This window comes from Podarcis tiliguerta, assembly GCF_965153285.1.
Source record: "Podarcis tiliguerta genome assembly, chromosome: 3".
In the NCBI taxonomy this organism is placed as follows: domain Eukaryota; kingdom Metazoa; phylum Chordata; class Lepidosauria; order Squamata; family Lacertidae; genus Podarcis; species Podarcis tiliguerta.
The window spans coordinates 109,648,377-109,663,709 of record NC_139536.1 but is presented as its reverse complement, the minus strand read 5'-3'; the positions used below and the strand labels follow the sequence as shown (position 1 = coordinate 109,663,709).

General features: G+C 41.6%; 1 protein-coding gene and 1 long non-coding RNA gene across 2 annotated transcripts in view; one reads left to right on the top strand and one right to left on the bottom strand.

Annotated features, from left to right (window-relative positions):
• The window catches only part of LOC310675278, a 147,811-nt gene extending 144,350 nt beyond the window's left edge, over positions 1–3,461 (bottom strand). The window contains exon 1 of the long non-coding RNA XR_014510023.1: positions 3,248–3,461. This is a non-coding gene — a long non-coding RNA (uncharacterized lncRNA). The remainder of the gene's footprint in view (positions 1–3,247) is intronic.
• FOXO1 (forkhead box O1) overlaps positions 1–14,882 on the top strand; it is a 50,952-nt gene extending 36,070 nt beyond the window's left edge. The window contains exons 2-3 of the mRNA XM_083435354.1: positions 8,682–10,034; positions 11,549–14,882. Coding sequence (XP_083291480.1) covers positions 8,682–10,025 — 1,344 coding nt within the window. The 3' untranslated portion in view covers positions 10,026–10,034; positions 11,549–14,882. The remainder of the gene's footprint in view (positions 1–8,681; positions 10,035–11,548) is intronic.
• Positions 14,883–15,333: the final 451 nt, after the last annotated feature.

The window sequence follows — 15,333 nt, the reverse complement described above, 5'->3', positions numbered from 1 at the left end:
CCTACCCGCCCTTGGCGCAGGAGCCTGACATGAGAAAGTGCTGATTTGGGGATGGGAAGGCAACAATACACCCACAGAGAGCTATGACAGCTGCCACCTCCGTCTATATGAGGAACACAATACTCTTGCTCTCTTTGCTTGTGGTTCACCAAGGGGGAGATGTGCGGCAGATACGTCACTTCATCTGTCTGCTTTTACCAAACATTACCAGGAGGCGTGAAGTGGTGGCAGCCAGGTTTTTTTTACGTAATGTGTAGTTTGGCCAAAAGTGATTTATGGTAAGGTAAGCCTGAGTTTTCTCTCCCCTGGTTGTGTAGTTGCCCACTGAGCCACATTGAGGCCAAAGTAAATGCACTTAACTCCCATCCAAAGGCATTGCACTGCTTAGGTTAAACCAAATGCCCTCTTCTCTACTTGAAATGACATATTGGAGTATTTCTTACAATGTTTGACTTTGTGTCTGAGGTAATGGAAAGGTTGAGGACACTGTGCCTTATTGATTTATCTGTCCTATAACTGTGTCTGGGGAATAAGCTTCTTCTTGGCTGCTGGAATATTTTGATAACTGGTGATCATATTTTTTTAAAAATCACTAGTCCATGAAATACCGTAAGTAGATTAGCTACTGGTTTCCTTAAGACTTGAAAGTAAAGTAAAATTACAGTAAAAATAAAGCCATTGTTCATACTATAAGTGTATTCTATGCACAAAATGAACTATACAATTCAAATTCAAGTAACTTTTACTCAGAGTAGACCCCTTGAAATTAATGAACTTGAGGTGTTTGTCCACATGTTGTCTTGTTCCACTCTTTTCTCCGGATTGCCCCTTGTTCCGATCTAAAAAGGAGGTTTTCCCTTGGAAAGGAATGGGGCAAGGTGAAAACCACTGGGATCCATGCTTTCTAGGTATGGCACAAGTGGAATTATGGATGAGCCCATAGTCATTGATTTCAGTAGGTCTACTCTTGAGTAGAACTTACTCGAATACCATCCCCAAGTTCTCTGTCTAATACACAGTTGCCTGCTTACACGTTTTGGGGTAGCAGGGAAATTCTTTTGGTGGCTGTGTGGTTGGACAGATAAGTCTGGAGAGATTAGGATGCCTGGGGCAGCGGATAATAGCATTTGGATCCTGGAGCCACATGGAACCAATGTGTGCACCTGCCAAAGCGTTTCCAGCTGAAGTTCACAAAATTTGGAGCCCAAATTACTAACCACTGCAAAGCTTTTTTAAAAAATGGATGAAGTTGTTACACACACTGGAAAGACGACACTGGCCAGTGGAATTAGTCGTGAGATTCACAAGTAAATTCAAACTATGGTTTAGCATTACAAAGATGAGCCTAGGGCATTGCTAGGTACTTAAAGGACTCTGGGCACAGGGCCATGACACATCTGCTAATGTACTGTATTTTTCACTCTATAAGACGCACCAGACCATAAGACGCACCTAGTTTTTGGAGGAGGAAAACAAGAAAAAAATACTCTGAAACTCAGAAGCCAGAACAAGAGGGATCGCTGCACAGCGAAATCAGCAATCCCTCTTGCTGTTCTGGCTTCTGGGATAGCTGCGCAGCCTGCATTCGCTCCCTAAGACGCACACACATTGAGTCTTATAGAGCAAAAAATACGGTATATGTACAGATGTCTTTGGGTAGACATCTAAGATGGTGGGTGGCAGGAGATCTGGGCTCCAGTGCAAAAGACCCACGGCTTGGCCAAGCTCTAGCATCTCCCCTGGATGAGGGGCAGAGACAGGAAACTCTTGCTTCCATTTTAGATTAGCTGCAGTTTGGGGTTGTGTCCGAATCCCAAACTGTAGTTCATCGTAGCTGCAGTTTGAAACAAGCCAGCTTCATAAGCAACAGCTGAGGTATGCTTTCAGCCCCTTCCTTACTGGGGAGTGGAGGGCGAGCCTGAGGCTTGCCTAGGTTCATTCTTGTAATGCTACAGCAAAATGGTCTCCTAGGTGTTATTGGCGTCAGCCAGAATGGCCGGGAGACCAAGGATGGTGGAAGCTGCAGCCCAGCAAAATCTGGAGGGTCACAGATTAGCCATTCCTGTGCTAAACAGTGGCTTAGTGTTGCACCCGAAACAGCTCTTTGAGTCTTTCCCACCCTCCTTGAAGTAAAACTTGAACTTATTTTCAGAATAGGCAGTTAAATGTTTAAAATCCAGCACTATTCACTATGAGCAGAATCTTTCTAGACACAAAGCAGCTGACCAATGGCGGCCTCTAAATCCTGTGACTGTACTCACTTGTCCAGCTGTTGAGTTTCAGTGTTTTACGGTGTAGTGTTGTCATGTCGTCCGCTTTTGGCAAAGCTTAATAGACACAACATGTTTGACTATGCTACAATTTTTTTCCAATATTTACCCCGTCTTTCACACTCCCCCCCCCCCCCCCGCAAAGTAGTAAATTATCCTTACTTTAATCTCTCCTGGCTGCGTGAAAAACAGGAATTTATGTAACAGGCACTCTGCTACAAACCTTTTCCTGTTTGGAATTTTGTTGTTGTCGTTGGCAGAATTTGGAGATGGCTTTGCTACTCCATGAGTGACCTTGAATGTCCTCGGTATAAGAATACTAGATTGTAACTTTTCTGATGACTAAGGAAGTCTGAAGCTTCTTTCTGTAAAATCCTAAACGCTTCCATGAACAGATAGGTTTGAAGTTCTGTATAGACATGTATGCGCACGAGAACTCTTGTTTTCATCATAAACACGTAACGCGCTGGAGTAAGTATGCAAAAATTTAAAACAGCACTCTTAATTATTTTTAATCAGTGGGTTTTACTGCTTTCTCGTGAATTCTTTTTGGGTAGAATAGCAGTGGCCCTAATTCTGAGCAAGCAGCCAAGATAAAAGGTTACACTCCAAAGAGTTTTCCAGGCCTCATGGTATATGCATCCTGGATATTCTACAGCAGTTACCTAACCCGTGGCTCCTTCAGGTGTTTTAGACTACAGTTCCCATCATTCCTGCCTGTTAGCCATGCTGCCTAGAGCTGATGGGAGTTCAACAGCATCTGGACTCCAGCTCAGCTGCTCCTTTTCTAAGGGACAAACTAGACATGCTGAGCAATCTGCACATCTTAAGAACATGGTTTGCACCTTTGCATATAAAGCAATAATGGGGGGGGGGGTGTATTTCTCACACATGAAGGAGCATGTTGGCATGTGAACTGAACCCTGATCCCTCCCTCTTCCTTACTTTGCGGTGCTCTGTTGCTTTTATAGTGGTACCTCGGGTTAAGTACTTAATTCATTCCAGAGGTCCGTTCTTAACCTGAAACTGTTCTTAACCTGAAGCACCACTTTAGCTAATGGGGCCTCCTGCTGCTGCCAGAGCCCGATTTCTGTTCTTATCCTGAAGCAAAGTTCTTAACCTGAAGCACTATTTCTGGGTTAGCGGAGTCTGTAACCTGAAGCGTATGTAACCCAAGGTACCACTGTAACCAGATTTTCCCCAATTGAGCTCCAACGACAGCAATAAGAAAACTGCTTAAACCAAGTAACTGTACAGTGGTGCCTCGCAAGACGAAAATAATTCGTTCTGCGAGTTTTTTCGACTTGTGATTTTTTTCGTCTTGCGAAGCACCACTGTGCATTGACGGTTTCCCATAGGAATGCATTGGCGGTTTTAAGAAAAAGGCGCAAGACGTTTTCGTCTTGCGAAGCAAGCCCATAGGGAAATTCGTCTCGCGAAGCAACTCAAAAAAACGAAAAACTCTTTCGTCTTGCGAGTTTTTCGTCTTACGAGGCATTCGTCTTGCGAGGTACCACTGTTCTTGGAGGAAGGTAGAAAAGGGGGTTGGGGTTGCTTCCCTTCCCAGGGAACTCCTTTTTGTGGCCAAGCATGCACCTCCAGAAACATACCTCCTTCATATGCAAACACACTTAAGATACCCATCTATTTTGATCCTTAACCTATGTGTTTTGCAGTTTGCACTTTAGTAAAAACAAAGGTACTGCTTGTTTGTTTTTGTTATCAGACAGGATATACATTTTATAAACCAAGTTTTCTCTAGCTGCTTACAGGCAGAGAAATACAGTTATAGAAAAAAACCATGCATAACCATAACATTTTAAATGCAGGATGAAAATCACCAAAAATAAAACATAGCAGCATCAAAACTTTCCAATATTGGACACTGAAAACATAATCATCCTTAATATCTTTTAAAGTTTATAAGCTTCAAAAATAAAAATGTTTTCACCTGGCTCTATAAACAGGAAAGTGTCAGTTATGGAGAGCAGTCCGTAACTGGAGTGCCACTACTGAAAAGGCCCACTTCTTTGTAGCCATCTGCTGAATCTCATTAGGCAGGAAAACCTGAAGAATGGCTTCTAAAGAAGAACTCAAATCTGGGTTAGTAGGTCCAGGAGGAGCTGATCCTTTAGGTAACCTGATCCTATGCTGTCAGTTGCTTCTAGAGGTTGGGCCCGGCACTATTTTGGGCCAAAAAAGTGTCATTAAATCAGAGCAGATGTGGCTTAAGATGTAAAAGTCTATTTTACCTTGCTTCACTGCTTTTGCTTGGGAGCTAACACCTCCAGCTGAATATCCTTCCCTACCTCTTAAGGTTGTATATGCCTAAGTCTTCTTCCTGGATGGGTTGACTTCCAGCAGGTGGATTATTCATGGGAGCACCTGCTGGACGTGATCATCATGATTCTTTAAAAGCATATAGTGGTTTTTGCCACTAGTATGTTTTGAAGCAGACATCCACAGCTCATCATGGAGCTTGTTTTCCAACTATGCTCATGCAAGAAGAGTGTTTGGCCAGCAGTGTCTATTCATAGAATCATAGAGTTGGAAGAGACCACAAGGGCCATCGAGTCCAACCCCCTGCCAAGCAGGAAACACCATCAGAGCACTCCTGACATATGGTTGTCAAGCCTCTGCTTAAAGACCTCCAAAGAAGGAGACTCCACCACACTCCTTGGCAGCAAATTCCACTGTCGAACACCTCTTACTGTCAGGAAGTTCTTCCTAATGTTTAGGTAGAATCTTCTTTCTTGTAGTTTGGATCCATTGCTCCGTGTCCGCTTCTCTGGAGCAGCAGAATGCCCAGACTCTTGGATACTTGTGGTATTTTTCAGTGGTAGTGAAATCTTTTATTCAGCGGCTGTTCCTTTGGGATACAGTTGCTGCTTAACGCAGGTGCTTTTTGCTGAGGTATACGCAACCTGTGGTTTTTGCCATCAATGCTCTTGTGTCTTGGACTCCGAGTTTAGAGGCACTGTGAGGTCTTTACCCTGTTTCTCATGGGAAGCTGCTTCCATGCTTGTTGTGCAGGATGTGTTGTCCTTGCAGTACAGCTGCCTTGCTTTCATTTCAGCATTTCCTTTTATATTGCAAGGATGTGCCTTTATGTTCCTCCTGTATTACTTCTTCTTTCTCTATTCTTCACTCGGTGGTTTCATGGTACGCACTGCCTTTGAAGAATAAATAACAATAATAGTAAATAAACAAATAACACAATTTACAACAGGAAGAATAGGGTGGGTCCTTAAAAAAATCTCTGGTGCCAAAGGCCAGGGCAAAGAGGTGTGTCTTCAGCATATTACAAAGCTTACATCATGAGATTTGGGGGTTGTTTAGGGCTTTAAACACTAATGTGGGTACCTTGACATGCTACCAGACAGGTGTGAGTTTGGGTCTTCAGGCCAGGGCTATAGTTGCATGGACTCCTTGCAATATTGTGGGTCTAGTGATTAGTGTTCTTATCCATTTTTTCATGTTGATACTGAGGGTTAAGCACAGCTGTCGTCTTAGTATTTCTCCTCTACACTGCCTACAAAATCACCAATTTCCTAGAAATAGGTATACTAAGCAGAGGCTTATCAAACAGGGCAAAGATGGCTGCAATTCACATTTGTCTGTCCTCCATTAACACACATCACAGGAGGAGTTCCCAACACTCTGTTCAGCAGGCCAGGGGACTCTGGAATTCATGCACACCCCACCAAGCTTTTAACAAAATAATAATGAGATTAAGTTTCCTGGCACACCTAAAGCTTGGCTTCACCGAGACCTAAAGAAGGAAAACACCAAATCCACTGGCCCCTGCACTCATTAAGGTCAAGAACTTCCTCCCAAAGGGTGTTCACACATCTTTGCACTTGGTTCCCATGGCAGGAATGAGAAAGTCGCCCCAGCACTGTCAATACATTTTCCTTCCTTTGTTTTAGGGGGAAATATCCTCCCACATATTGCTGAGCCTAGAACAGGAATCTCCAGCTAGAACTCTCTCCTCCCCCAGTTTCCCCTCACCTCCTCAATGTGCGTTATTTTTCATTGGTTTTGAAAGGATTCCAAGGGAGATTGTAGCTTGTAGCTTGTGAATGCTTGTGTTTCCTGTTTCACTGCATTCACCCAGGGAATATTTTGCATGTTGCGAGGCTCAGGAGGGGACCTTGGTCTTCCCTTCATCCCCTTTCACCGCTTTTTGCGTGTGCACTTTTTGACAACAACTACACCTTGTTATCTAAGAGCCAGGATGTCTATAAAGAAGAATCCAAACACCTCTGTGGTCCTGGTGCAAAGGACGGCAGTCCAGATTCAAATCAGGCCCTCTTTGCCTTGGGATAGGTTGTATTTGTGCTTTGGTTCCTATCTCTAGTTCTGCTTCCTTTCTTGCCTCTCTTAACTTGCCAAGCAAGTTAGCTACACAATTTCAGGCAAAACATTACATGACTCCCTCTCTAACCCAGTGTTTGTCTGCATGTTTGTCTGCCATCTACAATTGTCCCATATTCTTATATTTCACTAGCTCCTCTCTCCAGCTTTCGTTGATCTCTCACAATCTGCTCTATCTCTCAGCCATCCTCATCTCCTTCCTGTCCTCTTTATTGACTCGACTGAACAATTGCCAGACAATTCCGATTGATCTGTATATTTTTGGTAATAAACCACAAGTTCAGTTTTTCTAAACTCTGTTGTTCCAATGCTAATTTTCTCTCTTGGAAAGCAAAGGATTGGGGCATGTTTCACTGCTACTCTTGGTTAGCAATCCCAACACTTATTCCTTGGGTAGCAGTATACTGACTTTGTCCTTGTTTGTTGTCTGTTTTAATCAACTGAAAATTTACTTTTTTGACATTGTTTGGAACCGCTTTTAATTGGTAGGGGAAAACTTGGTCAGTGGAGCTGCAAATTAAGGATCCTTTTTAAAGGCCGTTTGGTTATCTTTATATGAAATGCATTGAGGTGATTTTTTTAAAAAAACTTACAGGGTCCCTTAGCAACTCTACAGTTCTATAATTATAATTTGTGTAAAGTTCATTATTCATATAAGGTGTTAGTAAATTCACTCATCCTGTGTGCTTTACAGCAGTTTTTCTGACGCACTTGCTCTGAAATTCATTATTGCTTACTTGTACACTATGACTTTTGAGAATACAGTGGTACCTCGGGTTAAGTACTTAAGTCGTTCCGGAGGTCTGTTCTTAACCTGAAACTGTTCTTAACCTGAAGCACCACTTTAGCTAATGGGGCCTCCCGCTGCCGCTGCTGCTGCGTGATTTCTGTTCTCATCCTGAAGCAAAGTTCCTCTGTAAGTGGAGTCTGTAACCTGAAGTGTATGTAATCTGAAGCGTATGTAACCCGAGGTACCACTGTAATGGCTTGGATAAAGGGGTTACCATTTGTTGGACCAACATTTAGCACTTTAAGCTCTCTGAACAAAATAATGAAATGGTGTGCATGCCCGGAATGATTGGACAGATATTATTATTGGATTACAGATTTTTCTTGAGGTGGCTTTGAGGTTAGGGTTTTAAAACCTTTAAAAACAATACAGCAGTTTTAAATAGAACACCTTTCCTTGAATTATATTTCAAGGTAAAGAACAGGTAACTTTCTTTAAAAGTTTTGGCAGTGGTAGATACACATTTCCACAATACTGGTTCCAGGCACAAATAAAGTATAAGAAGTTGTTGGCATTCAAATTCCAAGGATAGATAGAAACAGCTAATGAGGTTGAAAAACAGAAGACCCTGGGGGTCACTTCCAACTCTACAATCCTGTGAAAACATTTCTATGCGTACAAACCTTCCTTAAACAGGGAACGGTTCACAGCAGAGATGTTGTAGTCTTTCCCCCATTTTACTTAAAAACAATGGGTATTAATTAGGAAGATTAAGTGTTTTTTAATGTACGTAAATTTGCTTTTTCTTCTTTTTTTGTATTTTCTTTTTTTTCTTAATTGTTTTTTCTTTAATTTTCTTTTTGTAGTATGAAATTGTAAATTCTTTGTATAAGTGTGTAATTTAAATTCAATAAAGATTATTTAAAAAAATATGGGTGGAATCCAATGTACTACTAAAGGCAATCGTTCCGGCAGTGTAAAGATGTTTCCTTGTACAGTGGAACACTCTCCTCCCCCTGATGCCTCCAACCTATTCTAATTCAGATTTGGAGAGCACAATGGGGGAAGAAGGGTGGAAACCCATTGTACAAGCAGAAATTCTTGCATTGACTGGAGTTATTAGTAGAATACCGCCCCAAAAGAGCAATTGTGTCTACTACATTGGCGATAAGTGAACTGTTGCATTGGGAAATGTGATTTCAGTAGTTTTCATGCATTTGATGAAATGGCTTTCTAATTGAAGAAAAATACCAGAGATAAGCGTGACTCACCTTTTTCCTTGCCACTTTTTTTCTCCTTCCCAGAATTCAATTCGTCACAACCTCTCACTGCACAGCAAGTTTATCAGAGTACAGAACGAAGGAACAGGAAAAAGCTCTTGGTGGATGCTCAATCCAGAAGGAGGCAAAAGTGGCAAGTCACCCAGGAGAAGGGCCGCATCCATGGACAACAGCAGCAAGTTTGCCAAAAGCAGAGGGAGAGCTGCAAAGAAAAAAGCAGCTCTTCAGGCAGGCCAAGAGGGAAATTGTGACAGCCCAGGCACGCAGTTCTCAAAATGGCCCGCAAGCCCCAGCTCTCACAGCAATGATGACTTTGATAATAACTGGAGCACTTTTAGACCTAGAACCAGCTCCAATGCTAGTACAATCAGTGGAAGACTTTCTCCAATTGTTCCAGAACAAGATGACCTTGGAGAAGCAGATGTACACGCCATGTACCCTCCATCCACAACCAAAATGGCTTCGACTCTCCCAAGCCTTTCTGAGATGAGTAGCTCAGAAAACATGGAGAACCTCCTGGATAACCTCAATCTTTTATCTCCTAACACATCCCTGACCGGATCAACCCAGTCCCCACCCACTACCATGATGCAGCAGTCTCCCGGTTATTCATATACTTCATCCAACACAAGTATAGGTTCGCCCAGTGCCGACTACAGGAAATACAGTTATGCTCAGCCTAGCATGAACTCCTTGTCGCAGATACCTATGCAAGCTCTTCAAGATAGTAAACCAAGCTATGGAAACCTCAGCCAATATAACTGCCCTGTAGGACTTCTGAAGGAGTTGCTTACTTCTGACTCACCTCCACACAACGAGATCTTGGCATCTGTAGAAACTCATGTTTCCCAGCCTAGTGGCCGAGTGCTGGGACAGAATGTATTGATGGCCACTAACTCGGCAATATCACCCTATGGCAGCCAACAGGCCCATAACAAACTAATTTCCCCCAGTGCCCACCCACACCAGGGACACGTCCAACAAACACCAGCAGTTAACAGCCATACCTTGTCTCTCACACTTAGCACTGTGTCTCACGCATCGAGTTTAAACCGTTCCTCCGCCGCGAAAAACTCAGTACAAGTGCCTATGAGCCACCCTATGCAGATGAACAGCATAAACCCTTATACCACTGTGAACAGCTGCAATGGCTATGGAAGACTGGGAATCGTCTCTTTCCACCAGGAGAAGCTTCCCAGTGACTTGGATGACATGTCGATTGAACGATTGGACTGTGATATGGAGTCAATAATTCGGAATGAGCTCATGGATGGGGAAACATTGGATTTTAACTTTGACAGTGTGTTGCCTAACCAAAGCTTGTCGCATGGCGTAAAGACAACAACACACAGCTGGGTTTCGGGATAAGGCTGAAAGGTTGGTTCCCTTTTATTTATACATAACATGGTTATCAGTTCCTGACTCTAAAAGGATGCTCCTGTACCTTCAGCAGGTGTATGGCAGGACAGAGGTGTGACTTCTTCCATTATAATATTGTGCTAATGGGAGAAGCTATGCATACTGTACCCTTCTCTGTCATGAAGGTATAGTGAGGTGGGATGGGAAGTTTTCCAGTGCTATTTCTTTCCATGGGGAAAAAAATCCTTTTCACGAGTTCATTAGTAACAGTAAGCGGGTGGCAAGATTGGTAGTGTCAAAACCTTCGTTTTCATTTACTAAACAGAAGTAAAATAACCATGCTAAATCTCTAGGGCATCAGAAAAATTCTCTGCAAACGTGACAAATTTCCGGTGTGGATTACCCTAACTGCGATAGAAGAAACATTTCCAATTCAAAATTGGAATGAAATGGGAAGATAATATACACCAAAGATAATAAGCAATAATTTGTAGTGTTAGGGATAAGTTCTAGAAGGGAAAGTTTGACACAGTGCTTTACCTTGTTGTTGAACGATGGGGTATGATTTTATAAAACATAGAATGGTGTTTCTGAAGAGTGAGTAAGAGATGAAATGCTGATTCTTGTGATAGGATAGCAGCTTCGGGGGGGGGGGGAAGGTTCAGGGAAGTTAATTGAAACTGGAAATCAGAGATAGCCATAGTAGAGTTGTGAAGGCAAAGGTCTTATTTAGATTACAGTGTCTTGCTCTTTATTCTTAACTTTTTAAAAATGAAAAAATGAAATGGGCTGTTCTACACAAGCTGATTCATGAAATCAGCTTGTGTAGAACAAGCTACCACCTTAGGTGAAACCCCACAGTTTGAAGGTGTCCAAGAGATAAACTACAATTTGTGAGGCTAGTCACTATGTCATTGGAGGAGGTTTTTCAAAGGGCATCATATAGTTATTGGGTGGCAAATTGTCATGTAACTCAGTTTAAATTTGTGCTCTTTTAAATCTGCTGAGACTATTATGCTAAGAGTGAACTTATACCAGTCACTCTGAGGTATGAATTCCTCAATGTTCTCAATTAAAGTTTGTGACACCAAACCGCCTCAGTTTACAATTGAGTCATACATTTACTTTATACCAGTAGAGTATAAAAGAGAAGCATGAAGTGTGGCTTAACAAGGGCGTTGAAATGTAAAGATGCTCAATGCTAAGACATGCAGGGACTATCATATGGGAATTAAAAGCTTGCAAATGTGCCTGCAGGCATGCATTAAGGTGTTCACCCAGGAATGGTCCTTTCCAGGAAAGTCCTTTAAAAGACCAACAAATTCTACAACATTTTATTTAACATGGATTTGCCAATTATTATACTGAAATTGGCTCACATTTATACAACACGGATGTGTTCCATAAAGCAGTGGACTCTTTGCTTCTTGGTTCTCTTAGGTATTTGGATACCACTATATGCATTCTTGTCTTGCATGCTGAATGTTTATCTTTGCTTCCCATCATTGTGTATTTTCTTTCCATTATCCTAGGCTGCAATTTAAAGTACTTCAGACATCTCTGACCGCAGGAAGTGAACAAGGAAGTCCAAAGATGTCCTTCAAGCTCTTTGCTTTTTCTTTTTGTATTTTATTTTCTCATGTCAGACTTGGCAGCAGATACATTTTTCCTGTACAGGATGTTTGCAAGATACTTGCATATTATTTGCTGCTATTGGTAAGAAATGTGCCATTGGAAATGTCTTTATTTGGAAGTGCCAAACTCACTACAGTGTCGTAGGAACGAAGAAAATACTTGCGCATCATGTTTTGCATTGACCCAAGAAAAGGTTAAAGCTTTTAATACTGTGATAGTTTTAAACCTTCATAACTTTCATCCCATATATCTTTTGATCTGATGAACTCAGAGAGAGCTGCAGATAGCCGGATTAACTGTGTATTAAGTGTATTAAAATTGCACATTTTGTATGAGAACACATCGTGGAATATGATCTAACCAAAGTTGTTGGCCATTTGGACTTCCAAATCAGAGAGCAGATTGAAAGCTTTGCTTTGTCGCCTTATGTGTTTGATTATGTAGATTTATTGTGGGGCTGACTTCCTGATTGATTTCAATTTTATTGATCAACTTGAATTTTTGTAATAGGCATATAGATATTTTTCTTACATCTCTACTTTGTTATATGAGCTCCTTAAAAACTTGCAGAATCCAAGATGCCTAATAACATTCATAACATTTTGTATACAGTATTTTAACTAGATTGGGGGGGGGGGTTATATTAGCACTGTGTAAGATTTCTAAAGAGAAGACATTTAGGTGTAATTTTTGGTGGGAGGTGGTTTCCTGGCACAAAGGTGATCTCTTGGTCTATAAATACAGAAAACTTCTATTTCTTATAATTAACACTGACTACCCCAAAGTGTTAAGTGTTGTTAAATGGTTTGTATATTCATATACTCATTTTTGTATTTATTTTACTAGAGTTTTATAATGTTTGTAACTCCAGGAGCAAAAACTTCTCAGCTTAACGTCGCTCTAGCAAATCCATTTTTAGTTTCACTTGTTCTTAATTGTAGGGTCTGCCATTTCTTTTTCCATTGCCTCCTCTTCTTATTTATTCAAAGAGCCTGAAGCTGCTTTATATTACATTATGGTATAAGACCACATCTTGCAGGAAAGAACCTCAGCGACTAACTTTGCAGTCTCAAATCACAGAAATAACAATAGCTTTAGGTGGTGTTTCCTCAAAGCCCTCACAGTTTACTCTCTTTGAAGGGGGTTTAGGAGAGCAAGTTTACAACATAGAGGCAAGTAATTATATAGAATATACAAAATTGTGAGCTATCGTTTTGGTGGCTCCTTGGCATACCAACGTCATTGGGTTTATTAACCACCTTTCGTTGGTCAGAGAAGATGGGAGCTGGAGCCCTGTAACACCTAGCCAGCCACTGTGTCCCCTTTTCAGAATTAGATAAGTTTTGTGGAATACTTTGATGTTTTTTAAGAGAGTGAGGGGTGATGAGCATGTGCCATAAACCATCCATGTGGAGGTTAGGGTACAGTCCCCAAGGTGCCTTTCAACATGTTTACTGGGTGGCACTGTTAAACCACAGAGCCTAGACTTGCTGATCAGAAGGTCGGTGGTTCAAATCCCCGCAACGGGGTGAGCTCCCGTTGCTCGGGTCCTTGCTCCTGCCAACCTAGCAGTTCAAAAGCACGTCAGAGTGCAAGTAGATAAATAGGTACCGCTCCGGCGGGAAGGTAAATGGCGTTTCCGTGCGCTGCTCTGGTTCGCCAGAAGCGGCTTAGTCATGCTGGCTACATGACCCAGAAGCTGTATGCCGGCTCCCTCGGCCAATAAAGCGAGATGAGCGCTGCAGCCCCAGAGTCAGCCACGACTGGACCTAATGGTCAGGGGTCCCTTCGGTGGTCAAAACCTGCTTTTAGCCAGGAAGCATGCATTTCCTTGCCCTTAGCCCCTCTCAGCTTCTTTTCCCCAAGGAATTCCAGTGAGACTTAGTGTCCCATCAAAACATTTAATATATAATATATACCTGGGAGGGAAGAAAAGACATTCCTGAGCTTAGTTAAACATTCATCCGTCTCATCCAGTCTTCAGCTCAGTTTTACCTACACAAAGTTTAGCATATCCCTGAAAGCAGAAAGGTCGTACTTAGCACATTGGACACCCAAAATGTTGAGAGCCTGCTGAATCAGTCCAGTGGCCCATCTAGCTCAACATCCCGTTCTCTCAAGTGGCCAACCAGTTGTTTATCAGAAGCCTGAACTTGGGACCTGGTACAACAGTGCTCTCCCCACACTTGCGATTCCCAATTGCGTAGCCTAGTAAATCTGCTAAGTAGTTTCTAGGGAATCAAAACATTAACGAAGGGGTGGTATAATGCAACAAATCATGTAACTGCGGATTGAATATGCTTCTCGATAGATCTTAATTTCTATAGTACTTTAGATTTAAAAATGTAAATGATGGCTTTGTGGACTGTGTGGATCTTTAATATATACCAAGCAGCCTTGTTTGGGGCTTTTCACACCTCTGTTAGTCTGTGAGAAATGTATTCTGCAACAGAACTGCTCTAATTCTGTAATATATTGTTTGTGTGTTATATTAATTACCTGCATTACTGAGACCTCGGCTTAGATAAACTGACAAAGTTGACTAAAATGGTAATCAGATGTATTCTTGAATGCTGACAGTTCAACAGAGCATCCCCAAGGAAAAGGAGAAAAGATGATTAAAGTGGACCAGTTCTTTTACAGTCTTACAGCACAAATCTGCTTGGAGGTACTTCTTTGGGACTTACTTCCATGGCGGTGTGTGCGAGGATTGCAACCTTAAGTTTGCACTTGATCAATAACTGGATTGGTGTTATTTTGTTAAAATATTTTCAGTTCGCATTATGAAATGTTCAGGCTTGTTAATTTAAAATTAATTTTTAAGCAAGGTAATTTTTCTTTTGTATTTTATAATTGCTAAAAGTAATACTGTGGTTCATGCAAGCAAAAAATAAATAAATATGTAACTCTGCATTAAAACGGGACTTTTGTTATAGAGGGGCCATCTCCCTCGTTCTGCTCATCCCCACTTTCTACATAAGCAGCACTGCTAACATGAAAATACCTTGCATGCTGTTTGTGTGAATTGTAAGAACATGGAGGATTCTCACTGCTATATGCTGCAGAATTTCGTTTGGATATTTGTGGGGGGGGGGAGTGCCTGATGTTTGGAAAAGCATAAAATAATCCTTTGTACAAAGCCATAAATGTGTATATATATATATTGCTTTAATTGTGTTGTCTTTCATATGAAGACTTGGTATGCTGATAAAGGATTCTGCTTCTTTGTTACTTGTGCAAACCCTTCTAATTTATCTCTACTGCAATCCTGTGAGGTGGCTTATTTTTGTGTGGTGTCTTGGGCATCTTTCATTGGCAAAGTGACCTAATTTATTTTATAAAGATATACAAACAAAAATATGAATTACCTATATGTGTAGCTGAAGTTAAGGGGCGAGGGACTTGCTAAAGGCTATGCAGTAAGTCAACAGCTACCGTATTTTTCGCTCTATAAGACGCACCAGACCACAAGACGCACCTAGTTTTTGGAGGAGGAAAACAAGAAAAAAAAATATTCAGAAGCCAGAACAGCAAGAGGGATCGCTGCGCAGTGAAAGCAGCAATCCCTCTTGCTGTTCTGGCTTCTGGGATAGCTGCGCAGCCTGCATTCGCTCCATAAGACGCACACAAATTTCCCCTTACTTTTTAGGAGGGAAAAAGTGAGTCTTATAGAGCAAAAAAT